Raw genomic sequence first — 20,678 nt, 5'->3', positions numbered from 1 at the left:
AAGGCGCCCCGGAAAAACGCCAAGCGCAAGCACCGAACGCGATTCGGTCCATATAACCGAGAGGTTGGTGGCGCATTTGAGGTGGAGGGTTGTCCCGGAGTTCCCACGAAATTTTAAAAAACCTAAGTCCACGCGGGCGAAGCTGTGGACGTTATCTCATCATCATCATCATCATCATCATCAACCAATAGACGTCCACAGCTGGACATAGGTCTCTTGTAGGGACTTCAACATGCCATGGTCTTGCGCCGCCTGAATCCAGCGGCTCCCTGCGACTCGTCTGATGTCGTCCGTCCACCTAGTGGAGGGTCTTCCAACGCTGCGTCTTCCGGTGCGAGGTCGCCATTCCAGCACCTTGGGACCCCAACGTCTATCGGTTGTACGAACTATGTGCCCTGCCCATTGCCACTTCAGCTAGTAAGTATCTAGTAAGTACCTATTCTAATTTTATTTGGAGTAAAGAAATTTAAAGTTGCTAAATAGCGCCTCCGGGTTAGAATGGCATTTAAGCCTTTATAACTAATTAAAGTTAATCCCACTGTGAATTTATTGTTCATTTATTTAATTTAGTTAAATAAGCCCGCAGACTCGCTTGCCTTCACTTGAATTTGTCTGTAATAGACCTTTATAAGGCTAAATTAATTAGGCTATAATGCTCTAATTTAAGTAAGCTGTGATAGCCTAGTGGTTAGGACGTCCGCCTTCTAATCGGAGGTCGGGGGATCGATCCCGGGCACGCACCTCTAACTTATCGGAGTTATGTGCGTTTTAATTAATTGAATATACTGAATGCCATGTATGCCTCCATAATGTTCTCAAAGGTGTGTGAAGTCTGCCAATCCGCACTTGGCCACCGTGGTAGTCTATAGCCAAAACTCTTCTCACTCTGAAAGGAGACCCGTGCTCTGTAGTGAACCGGTGATGGGTTAATCATGATGATGAAATAAAATGAAAAGTCGTGCATCACTGCCTGGCCTGACTCATACCTACCATAGGACCCAAAAAACTGAAATTTTGAGGTTCTCTTTATAATATGGGCCGAAGCCGAAGTTTCCGAAATTTTGACAAGGATTAAAGAGGATTTATATTTTCACCTAGGGAAGCCGCGACGATCATTACTTTTCAATATGTTCCGTACCTCAAAAGGAAAAACGGAACCCTTATAGGATCACTTTGTTGTTTGTCTATCTGTCTGTCTGTCAAGAAACCTACAGAGTACTTCCCGTTGACCTAGAATCATGAAATTTGGCAGATAGCTAGTAGGTATTATAGCAGACATTCGGGGAAAAATCTGAAAACCATGAATTTGTGGTTACGTCACACAAAAAATTATTAAATTGTAGTCATGAACTAATAATTAGTATTTTCAATTTTCGAAGTAAGATAACTATATCAAGTGGGGTATCATATGAAAGGTCTTCGCCTGTGCATTCTAAAACAGATTTTTATTTATTTTTAACCGACTTCAAAAAAGGAGGATGTTCTCAATTCGTCAGAATCTTTTTTTTTTATTTTTTTATGTATGTTACCGGATTACTCGAAGACGCCTGGACCAATTTTGAAAATTCTTTTTTTGTTTGAAAGGGTATACTTCAAAGTTGGTCCCATTTAAATTTGGTGAAGATCTGATGAACATCTTCGAAGATAGATAATGGAACTCCTCAACGGATAAGAGTAAATTGCTCGCGATCAGTGTAATAGCTTAGTAAACAGTAGATTTTTAACCAGGCATAGCATATTTTAATACCATGGGGCCCCTAAAAATTGTGAAATAATTTTTTTTTACAAAAAAAATAAAAACCGACTTCGATACACAAACACTAAAAATTGAAAAATAATTTAATTTATTACCGAATATATTATGTATACAAGAGTTAATATAGTTCCATAATAATATTTTTTGGGGTCGGTGCCAATGAGGTGCCATTGTGGAGTCTCATAAAAATATGAAGTCTAGACGATTCGCGCAGCTAAAGCTAATTGGCACCGGCACCAAAAAGTATTATTATGGAACTATATTAACTCTTGTATACATAATATATTCGGTAATGAATTAAATTATTTTTCAATTTTTATTGTTTGTGTATCGAAGTCGGTTTTTATATTTTTTTTCTTAAATTTTTTTTTATTCTAGTCATCATAATTTTTGAATTATCGTACAAAATTTCGAAAAAATACTACTGTAGTACGGAACCGTCGTTGCGCGAGCCTAACTCGCACTTGGCCGGTTTTTTAATCGATAATCGACTTATAATAATTTATAAGTAAGATGCCCTCGCTGTCGGCGCGGCTCGTTAGGCGGGATGAGTTTGAGTAATGCGTAACCCGTGTAGGCGTTTAATAGCTGACACAACCAAGCGGCCGTGAAAAACGACGACCGTGATTTATAAAATTTTATAAAAAAAAAAAAAAAAAAACCGACGAATTGAGAACCTCCTCCTTTTTTTGAAGTCGGTTAATAACTAGCTTGTTCCCACGACTTCATCCGCATGACTGCACAAACGAGATGGACAAAATTTGCCCCAGGCTGAACTATCATCATGATCGACCCATCACCGGCTCACTACAGAGCGCGGGTCTCCTCTCAGAGTGAGAAGGGTTTTGGCCATAGTCTACCACGCTGGCCATGTGCGGATTGGTAGACTTCACACACCTTTGAAAACATTATGGAGAACTCTCAGGCATGCAGGTTTCCTCACGATGTTTTCCTTCACCGCTAAAGCAGGTGATATTTAATTAATTAAAACGCACATAATTCCGAAAAGTTAGAGGTGCGTGCCCGGGATCGAACCCCCGACCTCCGATTAGAAGGCGGACGTCCTAACCACTAGGCTATCACTGCTTCACATGCGACTTTTTTTTTCTTAAAATAGAAGATTTTTACTATTAGGTAAATGGCAAGGTACATTTATTAAATGGCACATATATTATTATCATCTCTGTACATTCTGGGGCACGGGTCCATACAATTTTTGTCCATCTCTTTTCGAACCCCTATTTTACCCACTTAGGGGTTGAATTTTCAAAAATCCTTTCTACACGCGGACGAACTCGCGGACATCACCTTGCCTTGGACAAAATATGAAATTGTCAACCACGACTTTGCAAATTGACAACGGATGTTGATAGGAAGGAAGCAGCTGTCTAGAGGAAATTCTTAGAAAATTAATAAGCAAACAATGACTTATATATTACTTCGTAAGGACAGGGCCGTTGAACAAGTAAAATGGCACCGACTCATTGGTCCTAAAATGTTTATTTAGCACCAATGCAACCTCAGTGACGTCTGGATTTCAAACGGGTCGTTCATAAGTATTTAAGAAGTGGCGCTGATTTATTTGGTTCCAAAACCGTGAAAAATTTTGTTCGCTTGCGCATATGTTGTCATTTATATCGATGTAAGCAAATCATATTGGCACACCCGTTGCTACTATTAACGTTAGGTTACCTAACGAAATGTTTTGGTAGATTTAACGTTAGGTTACCTAACGAAATGTTTTGGTAGGTTTAATGTTAGGTTACCTAACGAAATGTTTTGGTAGATTTAACGTTAGGTTACCCAACGAAATGTTTTGGTAGATTTAACGTTAGGTTACCTAACGAAATGTTTTGGTAGATTTAACGTTAGGTTGCCTAACGAAATGTTCTGGTAGATTTAACGTTATGTTACCTAACGAAATGTTCTGGTAGATTTAACGTTAGGTTACCTAACGAAATGTTTTGGTAGATTTAACGTTAGGTTACCTAACGAAATGTTTTGGTAGATTTAACGTTAGGTTACCTAACGAAATGTTTTGGTAGATTTAACGTAAAAAAATTAGTAAGGGTAACCTGCTGCTGTTTACAATTTAATTGTGTTCTGCTAGATTGTAGCAAATAACATGAAAGCCTTTAGCATTACACGTTTACCTGCAGTTGTGAACGCGCGGTCACGCAATCAAATCTGTGTCAAATCCCAACTAAGCTCCTGAAATCCGACCACTTTGCTGTGAAACAGTTCACCTACTGTCCCGACATAGCATTATTTTTGGGATATGTTCCGTGCGAGTTTCGTACCCGAAAATTTTAAAATGGCTGAGATGAAAATTATTATTTCTTGTATCTATAATGATACGGAACCCTTCGTATACGAATCCGACTCTCACTTGACCGATTTTTAAGGTTAATGCGGTGATTTTTCCATTAGAATAGAATAGAATAGAATAGAATGTTTTTTTATTCATGTAAACTTTTTAAAAGTGCTTATGAATAGTCAGGTAGTTTTAATTTACCACTGGTTCGGAATGCCGTTCCTACCGAGAAGAACCAGCAAGAAACTCGGCGGTTGCTCTTTTTAATTTTTCAATCTACAATGTTATTATACCGTACTATACAAGCCATTGCAGCCCCGTGCATTGCTGGAGCGAGTCAAATCCAAGCTTTTTTATCGTTTACATAGTCTGCGACTGTATAATATGCTTTTTTTAGGAGCATACTTTTAACACATTTTTTAAACTTGTGTAAAGGCAAGTCTAAAATTAGTTGTGGAATTTTATTATAAAATATTACACTCATTCCCACAAATGACTTTCGCACCTTCCAGAGGCGGAGCGCAGGAGTAGCCAGCTTATTTCTGTTTCTAGTTTGCCTATCATGCCATTGCAACACAAAGTCCAAACTACTGAAACGTATTATGCCATTAACTGAAAGACAATTTTTTCATTGAAATTACATACACTTTCATACACCCTTAAACATATTTTGTCACTAAGTAGTCAATTGAATCATTTGCAACGTGACTGCCTAATAGAAACTGCCTTGCCTAGGAAAAACGCTAAAAATAATATTATTGTACGGTTTTTCATTACTCGCATACCAACCTCGTACTTTTGTCCAAAGCACGTATTTCTTTCTTTCTTATCTCGAAATTGTATCGTTTAATCAAAGTTGACAGATGTATAAGGTACCTATATAGCGCTCCGCGATGAATACGACCAAAATTGTAAGACTTGTTTCATCTTCTCTTTGTATTCGAATAATAATTCTGTACGTTTTTATTTACCTACCTCATTCTTTGTGTTCTATGTCTTATATATAGCCTTTTGATAGGCTTAATTACCTAGAAAAAATTACAGAAAAATATAAATTTTAAGAAGACAGGTGTGAAGATAAGTGAATAATAAATCCCATCAAAAACATTTCATGTAACAAAGTACTGACAGCTCATAATGCCTTCTTTGTTAAAAAGTTATGAGACCTCTAGTAGAGTCAAGCCCTTAGCTGAGCTTCGATTTGTGCTGCCCATGGGACCTGTCCCAAGTATATAGCTCTCTTAAGTGCTCTTGAGGAAACAAACCCTATATCTTTGTAAAAAACCAGCCAAGTGCGAGTCAGGCTCGCGCAACGAGGGTTCCGTACTGGTCGTAATTTTTCGACATTTTGCACGATAATTCAAAAACTATAATGCATAAAAATAAATAAAAATCTGTTTTAGAATGCGCAGGTGTAGCCCTTTCATATGATACTCCACTTGATATATTTATCTTACTTCGAAAATAAATATAAAATGGGTTTCAATTTCATTTTTTTGTGTGATGTAATCACAAATTCAGACCGACAGATAACAAAATGATCCTATATAAGGGTTCCGTTTTTCCCTTTGAGGTACCGAACCCTAAAAATGTATAGTTTGGCCACAGATGAGAGAAATTTATGCCGATAACATAGACCTATTAGTTTGTGAGACAATCACGGAATGATCCCACAATACAATTAATTTTCCTAATGCTGCCCAGCCAAACTGTATTTCTTCTATTATCTTCGTCAAAATTGTATATTCCCAGAAAACTCTAGTTTAAAAATATTTTAACGCGTATTTTTCACATGAGATTCAATATTATTATGATCTCATCGCCAAACTAAAGCAATTAAAAAAATTAATCATAAATCACTAGGGATTCAATATAATTATTAAGTATAATATTTTTAACAGAATTAATCTACTTATTATGAACTGAATACAAATTTCTAGCCTATTACTCAGCCGCTGTCGGCTCATAGAATACATGATTGATGTAACCGCAATGATTGCTCGATAAAACGAAGAGATTGCCTCATATTTTATGGCAGATTTTTTTTCTTATTCAAATTATTAATGTTTTTTTATTCCATTACTACTTGGTTAGCCCTTGATTACGATCTCACCTGGTGGTAAGTGATGTCGCAGTCTAATATGGTAGCGCGCTAACTTGGAAGAGGTATGGAGTATTTTATTAAAACCATAGGTAACTACCCCTTATCGGTTTCCACACGGCATCGTACTGGAACGCTAAATCGCTTACACTCACCATTGCACCAGGAAGATCGTCAAATAATCGAAGTTTCAATGGGACTTTTAGGGTTTCGTATATCCAGTTAAAAAATTATCCCTTATAGGGTCACTTCGTTGTCTGTCTGTCTTTCAAGACCCGTCAAGAAAATCAAAACCAACAGAGTATTTTTTTCCGTTGACCTAGAATCATAAAATTTAGCAAGTTGCAGTAGCATCATCTAGTCTTAAAATAAATCTCATAACCAGACGTGGCCGTAAAAAATTGAAACAGATTTGAATATCACCGCAAATCTTAGCAAGTGGGGCATACAATTGGCGCACAATTGCGGAACCAATAACCATTCAATAGGTATTCCGCACACAGCGTACCCTGAGGCTGGCCCGAACATCCCCTCTTTAGTTTTATCCCGACTATTTTCATGAATACGTGATCCGGCTGCTACAGCTTTTATAATCTGTGAATTGGAACTTTAATTTTTTTTTTCTTTTGACTGTGAACTTTTAGAGACTTGATAATATAACAAGTGCCCACCACTCAAATACAATTCAAGGGCTAACTTGTATTTGAGTTTAAAAAAAACGGATTTTTTTTTTAAACTCAAATACAAGTTAGCCCTTGACTGCATTCACATCTGGTGGTAAGTGATGATGCAGTCTAAGATGGAAGCGGGCTAACGGAAGGGGTATGGCAGTTTTTATTAAACCCATACTTCTACGCATCTCTTAATTTCTGATGTGATCTAATTCATCCAGGCCAACTAGTACTGTTTTTTTTTAATTTATAGACCAGCGCTTTCCTGCAATCAGACCTGGTGGCAAGTGATGACGCAGCCTAGGATGGAGCGTGCTTGCCTAGAAGATGCCTATTCACTCTTGACTTGAAGGTGCTATCTTTTCTATCTATATATATATATAAAAGAAAAAGGTGTCTGACTGACTGACTGACTGACTGATCTATGAACGCACAGCTCAAACTACTGGACGGATCGGGCTGAAATTTGGCATGCAGACAGCTATTATGACGTAGGCATCCGCTAAGAAAGGATTTTTGAAAATTCAACCCCTAACGGGGTGAAATAGGGGTTTGAAGTTTGTGTAGTCCACGCGGATGAAGTCGCGAGCATAAGCTAGTAATATATAAAAATGAATGGCTGAATGTGTTGCTGATCGCAAATCTCGAGAACAGCGGAACCGATTTCGCTAATTCTTTTTTTATAATATTCCTTGAAGTACAAGGATGGTTCTTACGGAGAGAAAAATTAAAAAAAATCCTTAAAAAGAATCGACTGTTAGGCGGTACGAAGTTCACCGGGGCAGCTAGTATAAAAGAAATTACATAAGTTGACACCAAAAGTAATTTTACAACTCAAAGCACAAAATAAAAGATAAAACGAAAATTAATGTATCGGCATAGCGGCTGGAACCGGAGGTAATTTATTTGGTTCCTACCCTCAATCGATTTTGAGTTTAGATAGTGAGGTGGTGATCGTGATGTAAGGCCGATTATACTGTTGTTCTTGGGGTTCCGTACCTCAAAAGGAAAAAAGGAACCCGTATAGGATCACTTCGTTGTCTGTCTGTATGTCGTGTCTGTCAAGAAACCTATAGGGTACTTCCCGTTGGCCTAGGATCAGGAAATTTGGCAGGTAATTTGGTTTGGTAGGTCTTATAGCAGAAATTTCACGGATACCTACGAAGCGATTTGCCTCCTCATTTCTAATTCGAGCCGCTAAGATTTGGAACACCCTTCCAGCACCAGTTTTCCCCTCCAATTATAATATGAGTACCTGCCTAGAAGATGCCTATACCTACACGTGTTCTTGACCTGTCTCAAGAGTGTATAGGCATCTTCTAGGCAAGTGCGCTTCATCATAGGCTGCTCACTTGCCACCAGGTCTGATTGCAGCCAAGCGCTAGTCTATAAAAAAAGACATTAGGGGAAAAATCTGAGAACCATGAATTTGTGGTCACATAACAAAAAAAAATTAAAACTTGTTTTGAACAAAAAAATTAGTATTTTCAAGTTAGTATAATAAAATAAAAATAAAATAAAAATCTTTTTTATTCAAGTAAACTTTGTTATAGAATTCCTGCCAGAAGTCATGTACGCAGCACTCTAACACACAAACTTTTTGCTACTTCAAAATGCCGTACAAATTCTGGTGAGAGATCACCACTATACAGAATGACACAGTCATACAATGCATGCTTCGGAAATATTGACATTTTTTCCTCTCGAGTGGGCTCTTTCAAGAAGCTGGTCATGAATTATCTTAGGAATAATATTGCTATATTACACTAAGCCTGTAGGATAATTAGAATTTAGATAAATGGTATGGTACTAATATATTCTTTATTTATATTTTATACATGTAACTTTATATTTTATTCTACATTTATATATTTTTATACATGTAAGTATATTAATTAATAATAATAACTATGTGGTTGACGTAGTGGGTAGCACGTATATTAATACTATATTATATTATTACTGTTTTTTATCCAAGCACTGCGTGCTACTGTTTGTTGATCCGAATAAATAAAAATAAAAATAAAATAAAAATAAACTTTCACAAGTGCTTTCAAATCGTCGGATGCATCTACCACAGGTTCGCAATGCCTTTCCTACCGAGAAGAACCAGCAAGAAACTGTATAATCACTGAGAAATAATTTATTTTTGATGTAGTCAAGTACCCAATTTATTTCGCTCGCACCCTCAATCGATTTTGAGTTTAGATAGTGAGGTGGGGATCCGATGAGTACCTATTGTGATGTATGGCCGATTATACGTTGATAGATTTTTTGGGCCTTGTGGAAAAATTCCCCTGCCTTCGCAGCTTTTTCTCTTAATAAAATATTCAAAGGGGTTGTTTTTACTTTTCACTTTTCCACGAGGCTTTCTATTTTATTTGAGTATTTTTCTTTTCAGGATTCCGTACTAAGCCTCCGTTATCCGTCCGTCTGTCTGTCAGCGGGCTGTATCTCATGAGCCCTAATAGGTAAAGTGTTGAAATTTTCACGAAATAATGATCATGGTGGTGGTGTGTATTGCTGTCTTGGGCTGGCTTTTCCTGCATGTTTAGCTGTGGGAGAGCACCATACAGATTTATCTGTTTCAGCCGATTGTAGGTCTCCTCTCAGAGAAGGATTTTCGCCATAGTCTACCACGCTGACCATGTGCGGATTAGTAGACTTGACACACCTTTGAGAACATTATGGAGAACTTTCAGGCATGCGGGTTTCCTCACGATATTTTCCTTCACCGTTAAAGCAAGTGATATTTAATTACTTAAAACTCCGAAAAGTTAGAGGTGCGTGCCCGGGATCGAACCCCCAACCTCCGATTAGAAGGCGAACGTCCTAACCTTTAAGCTATCACAGCTTCTGGCTTCGCTTCTTTCATTCAACAGAAATACAAACAAAAGAAAATGGTGCATTAGAGAACCTAACCTACTTACCTATACCTTTGCCTTTAGAGCCTCCATAGCTCAACCGGTATAGGAGTGGACTGAAAACCGAAAGGTCGACGGTTCAAACCCCGCCCGTTGCACTATTGTCATACCTACTCCTAGCACAAGCCTGACGCTTAGTTGGAGAGGAAAGGGGAATATTAGTCATTTAACATGGCTAATATTCTTTTTTTTTTCAAAAAGAAACCATGTCAGTCGCGCACTCATTATCATCATCATCATCATCAACCAATAGGTGTCCACTGCTGGACATAGGTCTCTTGTAGGGACTTCCACACGCCACGGTCTTGCGCCGCCTGGATCCAGCGGCTCCCTGCGACTCGTCTGATGTCGTCCGTCCACCTAGTGGGGGGTCTTCAGTGGCGTGCAGGTCATAGAGGCATAAATGCACTGCTTACCCCAGTTGTAATAGCTCAATGCATATTTTTCATTATGACCTGCCAGTAAACAGGTTCCTACCTAACTAATGGCTACCCTGGCTTCTAACCTTGTGCACGCCACTGGGGGTCTTCTAACGCTGCGCCTTCCGGTGCGAGGTCGCCACAGTCGCGCACTGCATCTTGTAAAATGTAAAGTTGTTTTCAAAACATAATGCCCTGAAGCGGTTGGAGCTCAAATATTCATGAACGGACGTCCTGTTTACGCGGTCTGAGCTCTCTTTATGCCCAGTTGCCATGAATTTTGAGTTTATTACATCTTTAATTCACTTTTATGTGATACCCACCACATTTGGCATCAAGGAGAACAAAATTGGAGATATTTTTTTACTGTGCGCTTAAGCCTATCTCACAGTAAAAAAACCAGCCAAGTACGAGTCAGGCTCGCGCAATGAGGGTTCCGTACTACAGTTGTATTTTTTCGACATTTTGCAAGATAATTCAAATACTATGATACATAAAAATAAATAAAAATCAGTTTTAGAATGCACAGGTGAAGACCTTTCATATGATACCCCACTTGATATAGTTATCTTACTTCGAAAATTGAAAATACTAATTATTAGTTCATGACCACAATTAATTTTTTTTTGTGTGATGTAGCCACAAATTAACAGTTTTCAGATTTTCCCCGAATGTCAGACAGACAGACAACAACGTGATCCTATAAGGGTTCCGTTTTTCCTTTTGAGGTACGGAATCCTAAAAATGACAAAAAATACCGCTCCCTGGAGTGAAAAATCTGAAATACGGTGTACGGAGCTCTCGGAGGGTGAGTGAGATTCGCACTTGGCAGGTTTTTCCATTATAACTTATAGGGTACAGAACCAAAAATTATCTTTAACTGTATCTTAATACCACGCTTCGCAAAACCATCACACAAAAGATTCGTCAAACTAATACAAACTTTATCGCGCACGAAATTGGGTCACAAATTGTTTGGTCAGGCAATAAATCCAAGATTATTTCGCTCGCAGCCTCCCCGCGGCCACTTACTCACGCTTCCAGGTGAGTTACTGTTTCCTTGAGTTGTTTGGGGCGTGCTAAGGGCTTGGTCATACAGGGCGCGTGGCGATAACGACACGGGGGCGGCAATAATTCCCACATCGCACTTAGAATTCGTTATAACTTTGTCGTTGTGTCATGTCAACATGTCATCATCACCATCAACCCATCACCGGCCCACTACTAAGCACGGCTCTCCTCTCAGAATGAAGAAGGTTTAGATTCCTAAACCTTTTTTATTCACCACGCTCGCTAAGTGCGCATTCGCAGACTTCACACAACTTTGGGAACAAAATCAAATCAAAATCAAATGATTTATTCAAAATAGGTAATAAATTACTCTTTTTGATAGTCAGATGTTGGATTTGTTAGATATAGTGGTGATAATCAATATTATGGAGAACATTATGGAGAACTCTCAGGCATGTAGGTTTCCTCACAATATTTTCCTTCAAGCTTAAAAGTAAAACGCACAACACTTCGTTAGAGTTGCTTGCCCGGTATCGAAGCCCCGACCCCGGTAGCCGAGACGTCTTAACCTACATTGGCTACGACCGCTTGTAATGCTACTGACAGACAGAATGGAAATATGTTACTGTAATAATTATTTAATTTTATTATTGAAACATTTTATTATTATTGCCTAGTTATTGCATATCGTACTCGTGTACACGCGCATTCAGTGTAATGTCCTGCCGTCGAGTTACCGTTGCGCATCGCTTTCAACGCGCTCGGTGTGAACCACGCCTTACCCGTTTTTCTATTGATAAATTGTATTACTTTGGGGAAAATTGTATTCTTCTTAGAGTTTATTTTTATTGAGGTCAACAGGTATGTGTTTGAGGAGGATATTTGGTAGGTAATGTAATATTATATTGGCTGGCTTTACTGCATGTTTAGCAGTGGGAGGGCGGGCGGTGCATATATCGCATGCTGCATGTTGCACTATACAAATTTGTCTGTTTCAGAGCATTATGACATATTAAGAGGGCTCAGGACGGAGCTTTCTTCATACAAACGTAGGAGGGTAATTACTACATTATTTGATATTGCACGCTCAAAACTAAGTATTAAGTCGATTTATCTCGTCATTATCTAGGTTTATTGATATATCAAACATTGAAAATAATATTGATTTTAAAGTTACGAGCCTCAAGAGATTCATATTTTAACACTAAATTTATGACAACTTTGGGCGTAAATAAGTAAGATTAGGAGTATGAAAATTCTAAAGAAATTTAACATTAGACATAGTTTATTTATTCATTAGTTGAAATAACTATACTTTGCAAACATAAACTCAGTAGTTTTTTCTCAAAAATACTTTTCTTAAACCCTTGATTTTGCTGAAAATCATCGTGCCTCTCACCTTTCTCATACAATGTCAAGTGAAAAGCAAATAGGTTTGGTCAAGCGTTCTGCGTCACCTTAAGCTTTTTCCTTATCTACGTATAATACAGGGTGTAACCAGAACGTTACTAAAAACGTAAACAGGTGATATTATTTAAAAGTATACAATGTATTGCAAAATATAAAATGAAAATGTGACTGGCTGACTGACTGATCTATCAACGCACAGCTCAAACTACTGAATGGATCGGGCTGAAATTTGGCATGCGGATAGCTATTATGACGTAGGCATCCGCTAAGAAAGGGTTTTTGAAAATTCAATGCCTAAGGGGGTGAAATAGGGATTTGAAATTTGTGTAAGTTTTTGCTAGCGTTCTGGTTACATCCTGTATAGTATACGAATACGACATAGGTAATACTTACAATCTTTAGTTAGACAGTCGCATCTGTAAACGCGTATTATATTACGAGTAGGTATTCTCGTCCAGACAGTAGGTAAACTAGCAATTTCCTATTGCAAATATTGTATCGTTATTTGATCGGTACCATCTCTTTACGAAGTAAAACAAAAGATATTATTTTCTTGGAGTTCTTGGAAACTATCATATTTCTATTTGCTTGCAAATATTTGTTCAGTCATGTTAGCATAGTTACTATAGTCGACGCATTTTAAATTGAGTCGTCGAGTTATCTGTCTGTTTCGCCCGCACTTACCTACGACCTGTAAGTGCGAGCGAAACAGACAGATAACTCGACGACTCAGTTTAAAATGCGTCGACTAAGACTTCTTCATTGGTCTTGTAGCTATTTTAATCGACTAAGAACTAGATCCTGGATTTGAGTGCCGGATTGGGCCAAAACATATTATAATATCATTGTGTTTGTCTGTCTTGGGTTGTTTGTGTTGTTTGTTAAGTATGCATGTGGAAGGAAAAAAGAGGAGAGGACGATCAAAGAAAAGGTGGTTGGATTTCGTGTAAGAGGATATGCGTGTAAAAGGAGTGGATAATATGTTGACGAATGATAGAAGTGAGTGGAAGAACAAGACATGTTGTGCCGACCCCACGTAGCGTGGGATGAGGTGAGGAAGAAGAGAAGGTTTGTCTGTCAAGCCGCTGTCGTCTGCTTAACCTGCTTACTCCCTTCTCCATACAAACGTATAATGCCTATTATACAGGGTGTAACCAGAACGCTAGCAAAAACTTAGCGTTATTGTTATACTATCTAAACACAATCCAATACCAATAACCATTTGCCTCGTTTTGTAGTTTTAGTGATTTAGTATTTTTTAAACCCGCAATGTATAGCGTTCAAAACTGGGATCAATGCCCCACCTACGACCTGGCATTGACTCTGAGTGGCCTACTTACGCAACGTTAGTTTGACCTCTAGCGTCACGTCACACACACATTTGCATATCGTGAACTTTTACATAATAAACGATGTTTTTTTTGCGTTTTTTGTAGAATCATATTATCAGTAATCATCAGTAGGTAAGATCACCTGTCTTCGTTTTTGCTAGCGTTCTGGTTGCACCCTGTATTTTTTTGTTCCAGATATAACTACGACCGGATGTCGTTTTATCTCTCTATTAATAATAAAATATAATTATTACCTATTCTCTAAAACTAAATGAAAAAGTTTTGTTTTTTCTTTCTTTCTTTTAATAAAGTTAGAATCTTATTTTACCTCTTGTTTCGAAAAAAAATGGGCGTAATATTTCAGTGGTTCCGAAAAATAACATTATTTACTGCCTTAGCATTAAAGTAATCTAGGGCCTTTATTCAAATTAGATGGAGCATATACAAGGTAGAACATAAAATGAGGTAAAGTATATTATTGTAATTTCTTAAACTATTTATAGCGAGAGCTTTTTAGTGTTTTTATGACCAAACTAGTTGCGTTTTTAAGGTTCCTCAAAATGGAAAACGGAACCCTTATAGTATCACTTTGTTGTCTGTCTGTCCCTTAACCTAGAGGGTACTTCCCGTTGAGCTAGAATTATGAAATTTAGCTGGTAGGTAGGTCCTATAACAGACATAAGGGCAAAAATCCGAAAGCTGTGAATTTGTGGTTACATCGAAAAAAAAAAATTAATTGTGTTCATGAACAAATATTGCTATTTTCAAAGTAAGGTTACTTACCAAGTGTGGTATAGGAATATGAAAGGGGTTTACTTGTACATTCTAAAACAGATTTTTATTTATTTTTAGCCATAATCGTTTTTGATTTATCGTGCAAAATGTTGATAAAATACGACTGTAGTACGGAACCCTCAGTGCGCGAGTCCGACTCGCACTTTTTTCAGTTAATATTACTTATGTGACATTTTATTATTTTCTTATTATTGTCTCCACTTATATTATTTTCTTCGAAGGGCGTACTAATATTTTTTTACGATACGTCAGATTTGTTCGGTTATAAACACGGGCGTGTTTTTTCATATCTTCTGTTTTATTGTATTTTTATACTTTTCTTGTTAGGTATATCTTTATGTACAGGTGATATAAGATGTATATTATAACATACAGAAATGATTTCTAAGTACCTATGTTTTTTTATGATGAAAAAAGTATTTATTTATCAAATCCTGAACGAGTGGCCCTTTCTTACCTAAAGTTCTTTCTTAGCATTATTATTATTTGGTAATGTACCTGTGTACGAAGTGCCATGTTTATGTCACTAAAAGTAAAAGCTACGCATCATCATCATCATCATGATCAACCCATCATCAGCTCACTACAGTGCACGGTCCTTTTATATATTAAGACTAGCTGCCCCGTCGAACTTCGTACCGCCTAACAGTCGATTCTTTTTCAGGATTTTTTTTTAATTTTTCTCTCCGTAAGAACCATCCTCGTACTTCAAGGAAAATTATAGAAAAAGAATTAGCGGAATCGGTTGAGCTGTTCTCGAGATTTGCGATCAGCAACACATTCAGCGATTCATTTTGTATATAGAAAAAAGAAGAACCTCAGGAAACATATCTTCGGTACTTACAGTTCAAATTGAAAGCAGATTAAGGTATATACAAATAAGATTACAATACAATGCCTTTCGCTCAACAATATGGTTTGTAAGTAAATCCTCAGTGCGAGAGATTCCGACTGAGGCGAGCTTTTCATTGCAAGACTGGATTAATATTATCTCAGATTAGCCGTGTTGCAGATTCAATGAGCTACGTTTAAATGGGATGAAGGCGAAATTATTTCCGTATAGGTACCTACTAGCTTTAGTAAGCTGTGATAGCCTAGTGGCTAGGACGTCCGCCTCCTAATCGGAGGTCGGGGTTCGATCCCGGGCGCACACCTCTAACTTTTCGGAGTTATGTGCGTTTTAAGTAATTAAAATATATCACTTGCTTTAACAGTGAAGGAAACATCGTAAGGAAACCTGCATGCCTAAGAGTTCTCCATAATGTTCTGAAAGGTATGTGAAGTCTACTAATCCGCACATGACCAGCGTGGTAGACTATGGACTCTATAATAAGCCGGTGATGGGTTTATCACGATGATGATGATTTAGTATAGGTATATAGATTAATTATTATCCTTTTAGAAAAAATATGTTTATACATTGTTTTTGTGGTGTGACTGAAGGGCAAACCAACACTTTTGTTTTAAAATAAAAGAAAATAATAATACATAGTACTACAGAATTTTTTCCGTTTCTATCTTTTCTTTATTTTGCTGAGCCGTGGTAAAAAACGCCCAGGTACATACATAGATCATGAACCTTGTTTCGTAATTGGCCTCATTTTTTCATTTCTTTGTTTCCTCATAAGATACAAAGGTTTGATATATTGTATGAAAGACTTGATGTATAGAAGATGTTACGATCGTTTCTTAGTGCGTGCTTAGACTTAAGGCGAGTCACCGGAGCGGGCAGCGTGCCATGTAATTAAACCGCTTGGCAAAGTTCAAATTCTGTGTTTCAAACGTTAAATTTGAATTTAATAAATTATAGAAGTCTTGTTGAAAACCAAAATTTAGCAGGTCCTCTGTAGTACTTAAAGACAAATATTTCCATGTAAAAACTATGTGCCAAGTCAGAAATTTTAGTATTAAATAATTCGTTTTAGACTTTTATTTTAGCTTCTTTCAAGATTTTATTTGATCGAGTGAAGTACTTCTTATTGTGTATCAAATTAGCACATTCCTTTGACAATGTCTTTAGGTATATTGTGTATTTTTAGCGAGGCCGTTATTTAATAGTAAATACCTAAAACATTTGATCTAGCGAACCAGTTTTTTCCGCTTAGCCTCGGTGACTCGCCTTTAGGTATGTGAAAAGCGCGAGCGCGTGTTTTCAAAGTTCCGTACCCGAAGGGTGCCAGAGGGACCCCATTACCACCGTTTTACAAATTGTAAAGCTGCTATTACTAAGACTCCACTGTCCGTCCGTTCGTCCGTCAGACAGAGTCTGACTGTCTCTTCGCTCTGGGCTGGTTTCCGCACTTAAACGTTTCCGTCTGTTGTGTCTGACTGTTGGGTCTCATGAACCGTAATAGGTAGAGAATTCACAGAATATGTAGGTTATTGCCGATATAACAACAAATAAGAAAAATTTCAAGGCGGCCAGCCTTGAAATCATTAAGCGGCTCGCCTTGCTCGTACCGCTTGATAACCAGACCAAACCAGAATCAAATAGAAATTAATTTCTACATAGCCCCTACCGAAAATCGAACCTGGGATATTCCAAAACTACACCGCTCACCACTGCGCCTGGAGAGGTCATTGTGAACAGGCACTTAAGTGGAAAGCGTTCGCTTATCCAACCGAAACGCTTTCATTATTCCATTGTGCGAGTGTTGTATTATTTACTTGTATTATAATACTTTATGAGAAACAAAAGAGGCTATAATATATGAGATATGACGTGATATAATTCACGAGTTTGTTACGAGTGTAACCCGACATGATGGCCTTCAATAGGGTATCTTATCCTTTTTTGAAAAGTGACTTAATTTGATCCTAAAGTGATAGTAAACTAACAAAAAATTTACAAAAATTTTATTCGATTGATAAGGCATAAAAATACATTTAAATTTTGCATTTCAAATTTTGCCGCGAAAACGCTACCCACCACTTTTTAGGTTCATAAGCTGTCATGACGTCACACAAAACACGGTGTTGTCTGAAATTAGCAATAGCCTATTATATAGATATAGTAATAGCAATTTCAATCACGTGTGACGTCACAGTCGGAATTAACATGGCGGTTACGGTATCATGCGTTTTGGATATTTTTTTTAATTAAAAGAATATAAGCCATGTTAAATGACTAATATTCCCCTTTCCTCTCCAACTAAGCGTCAAGCTTGTGCTAGGAGTAGGTACGACAATAGTGCAACGGGCGGGGTTTTAACCGTCGACCTTTCGGTTTTCAGTCCACTCCTTTACCGGTTGAGCTATTGAGAACTATTTGTAGAACAAATCACGATTACTGAATCGTAAATTTTCAATCAACTCTAATAGATTCTACCGAGGCTTCCAATAAAATAAATTAATATTAATATTAGATTACCCAGTCACCTTGTTCTGTATAGTAGCCCATAAAATCGACGATAAGCAAACTATAATATTAATTAATTAATAATTATATTATCTCTGTTAGTATCTACTCTACGCTTTCAAATTAACCATCCTCTAAATAACCTAACAAGGCTCCATCCATGGATATAAATGACAAGATATGCCCAAGCGAACAAAATTTTTCACGGTTTTGGAACCAAATAAATTAGCGCCACCTCTTAGATACTAATGGACGACCCGTTTGAAATCCAGACGTCACTGAGGTTGCATTGGTGCTAAAGCACCACTGAGTCGATGCCATTTTGTTTGTTTAATGGCTCTGTCCATACGAAGTAATATATAAGTCAATGGCTCCATCTGTTTTAGAACTATTAAACTCTAAACTATTAAAATTAAACATCCATTGCGTAGAAGCTGAAATGGATAATTTGAAAATTAATGAGTTACTTAATTAACTATTGCATATTGTAATGAAATGAAAACCTATTACCTATCAACACTTCGCGTATGTAATTATCAAATTGTAATAGTTGGTTTGATTAATAATCAATGTATGTGTAGTGAAATAATAATCAAGTAAAAATTGTTCCATCAATTTAATCTAAAAAATCTATCTAAAAAATAAAGTAAAAATTTCTCAATCAATTTAAATCTGTCTAAAAAATAAATAACTATAAAATAATAATCATGTAAAAATTGGTAAATTAATTTAAATCTGTCTAAATTACTTATTATAACTTCAAGTTTGATCAAAATCGGTCAATAGAAAGCTTACTTCTAGCTAGCTAATTCCTACAAACAAACAAAAAAACTACAATTAATATACAACGAGAAAAGTCCTGCCTCACTGATTAACGCTCAGCCCAAGCCCTTGAGCATAGAAAGCTAAAATTATGCACAGAATTTCCTAATTGATTAACACACCAGTTTGGTCCAGACCGGACCGGAACTAACCAGAACCGAAAAATTATAAGAAGATTCGCTTCTATCAGGCTTCTCCTGCGTGATTTTTTTTAACTTTATTTTTTTTGTTCCAGATTAAAATGAATGGACACAAGTTGATATCATGGAAACCGTATTGGCTTATCATGGCATGAGACAAATTCTAACATGCCTTGGGGCCAGACCTGGTTGAGGACTGCAGTGCTGCTTGTTTTACTACAACACTCGGAAATGAAACACGGCAACCATTTAGAAGAACTCCAGCTAAACCCAAGTATAAGACATCATCATAGACATAAGCATAAGGGAATTGAAGCTACTTTTACACCCGATAGAGAACCTGTGTTAGAACGTATATTTGATAGATTTAATGTTCCTATAGACAGTTATAGAGAAAAAACATTGTTTGATAGAAATCTAGTAAGCTATGATATGGTAGCACTGGAAGAAAGGCAGAATGATTGGTTTAACACGTCTAAAGATTTTGCAGAGTTGAAGGAGAAAAAGCATCAGCATTGGCCTATAAAACGAGAAGCAGTAATTGAAGGAGATTTAGTTCTTGGTGGTTTAATGATGGTGCATGAAAGGTCAGATAATATGACCTGTGGTCCGGTCATGCCGCAAGGAGGAGTCCAGGCTTTGGAGACTATGCTGTATACGCTAGATATTATAAATAATAAGCTGAAATTGATACCTGGTGTCAAGATTGGTGCTCATATCCTTGATGATTGTGATAGGGACACGTATGGATTGGAAATGGCTGTTGACTTTATTAAAGGTAAATATGTTATTTCTATTCCGCACATTGCTAATGCGCGTGGCCGCCATTTTAGTGACAGCAGCACTAGACTGAAGGTTGGAGCTGATGGTATATTTTTCTTTCAGCTGACGTCAAATAGACGTCATGAGACATGGTTCCAGCGTAATAGCAATTTGCGGGACTTACAGTACCTACCTGCGAGTTTAGTTCTAAAGGCCCGATATATGACTACATCCGCCGCGCACTGTGCCAATCTTAAGTTTCATAGACATTTTTCTGTGATTTTCACAAACCTGATTTGCGAAGAATAAGTTGAAAACTGCGGCCAAGTGCGAGACAGACTCGCGCACCGAGGGTCCCGTATTTTGGTATTTTTTTCGACATTTTCCACGATAAATCAAAAACTATTATGCATAAAATGTTTCAGAACATACAGGTAAAGTCCTTTCATGTGAAACCCCACTTGGTATAGTTATCTTATTTTGAAAATTGAAAATACTAATTATTTGTTAATTAACACATTTTAATTTTTTTGTGTGATGTAACCACAAATCCAAGGTTTTCTTCCTTTAATTGTGCTATAAGACCTACCTACCTGCCAAATTTTATGATTCTAGGTCAACGGGAAGAACCGATAGGTTTTCTTGACAGACAGACGGACAGACAGACGGACTGACAAACACACTGACAGACAGACAGACAGACAAAACAAACACCGTGAGGACTATCCATACTAATATTATAAATGCGAAATTGTGTCTGTCTGTCTATCTGTCTGCTAGCTTTTCACGGCTCAACCGTTTAACCGATTTTGACGAAATTTGGTAAAGAGATAGCTCGCATCCCGGGGAAGGACATAGGCTACT

The 20,678-nt window shown here is 37.4% G+C and overlaps 1 protein-coding gene across 1 annotated transcript in view; it reads left to right on the top strand.

Moving 5' to 3' along the window:
- LOC117989190 (metabotropic glutamate receptor 2-like) overlaps positions 1-20,678 on the top strand; it is a 221,558-nt gene that overhangs the window by 113,725 nt on the left and 87,155 nt on the right. Inside the window, exon 3 of the mRNA XM_034976516.2 lies at positions 19,148-19,830. Coding sequence (XP_034832407.1) covers positions 19,221-19,830 — 610 coding nt within the window. The 5' untranslated portion in view covers positions 19,148-19,220. The remainder of the gene's footprint in view (positions 1-19,147; positions 19,831-20,678) is intronic.

Source organism: Maniola hyperantus, chromosome 15, assembly GCF_902806685.2.
Source record: "Maniola hyperantus chromosome 15, iAphHyp1.2, whole genome shotgun sequence".
NCBI classification, from domain to species: Eukaryota; Metazoa; Arthropoda; class Insecta; order Lepidoptera; family Nymphalidae; genus Maniola; species Maniola hyperantus.
Note: the sequence above shows the minus strand (reverse complement) of the source record. Positions and strands in the feature narration are given on the sequence as shown.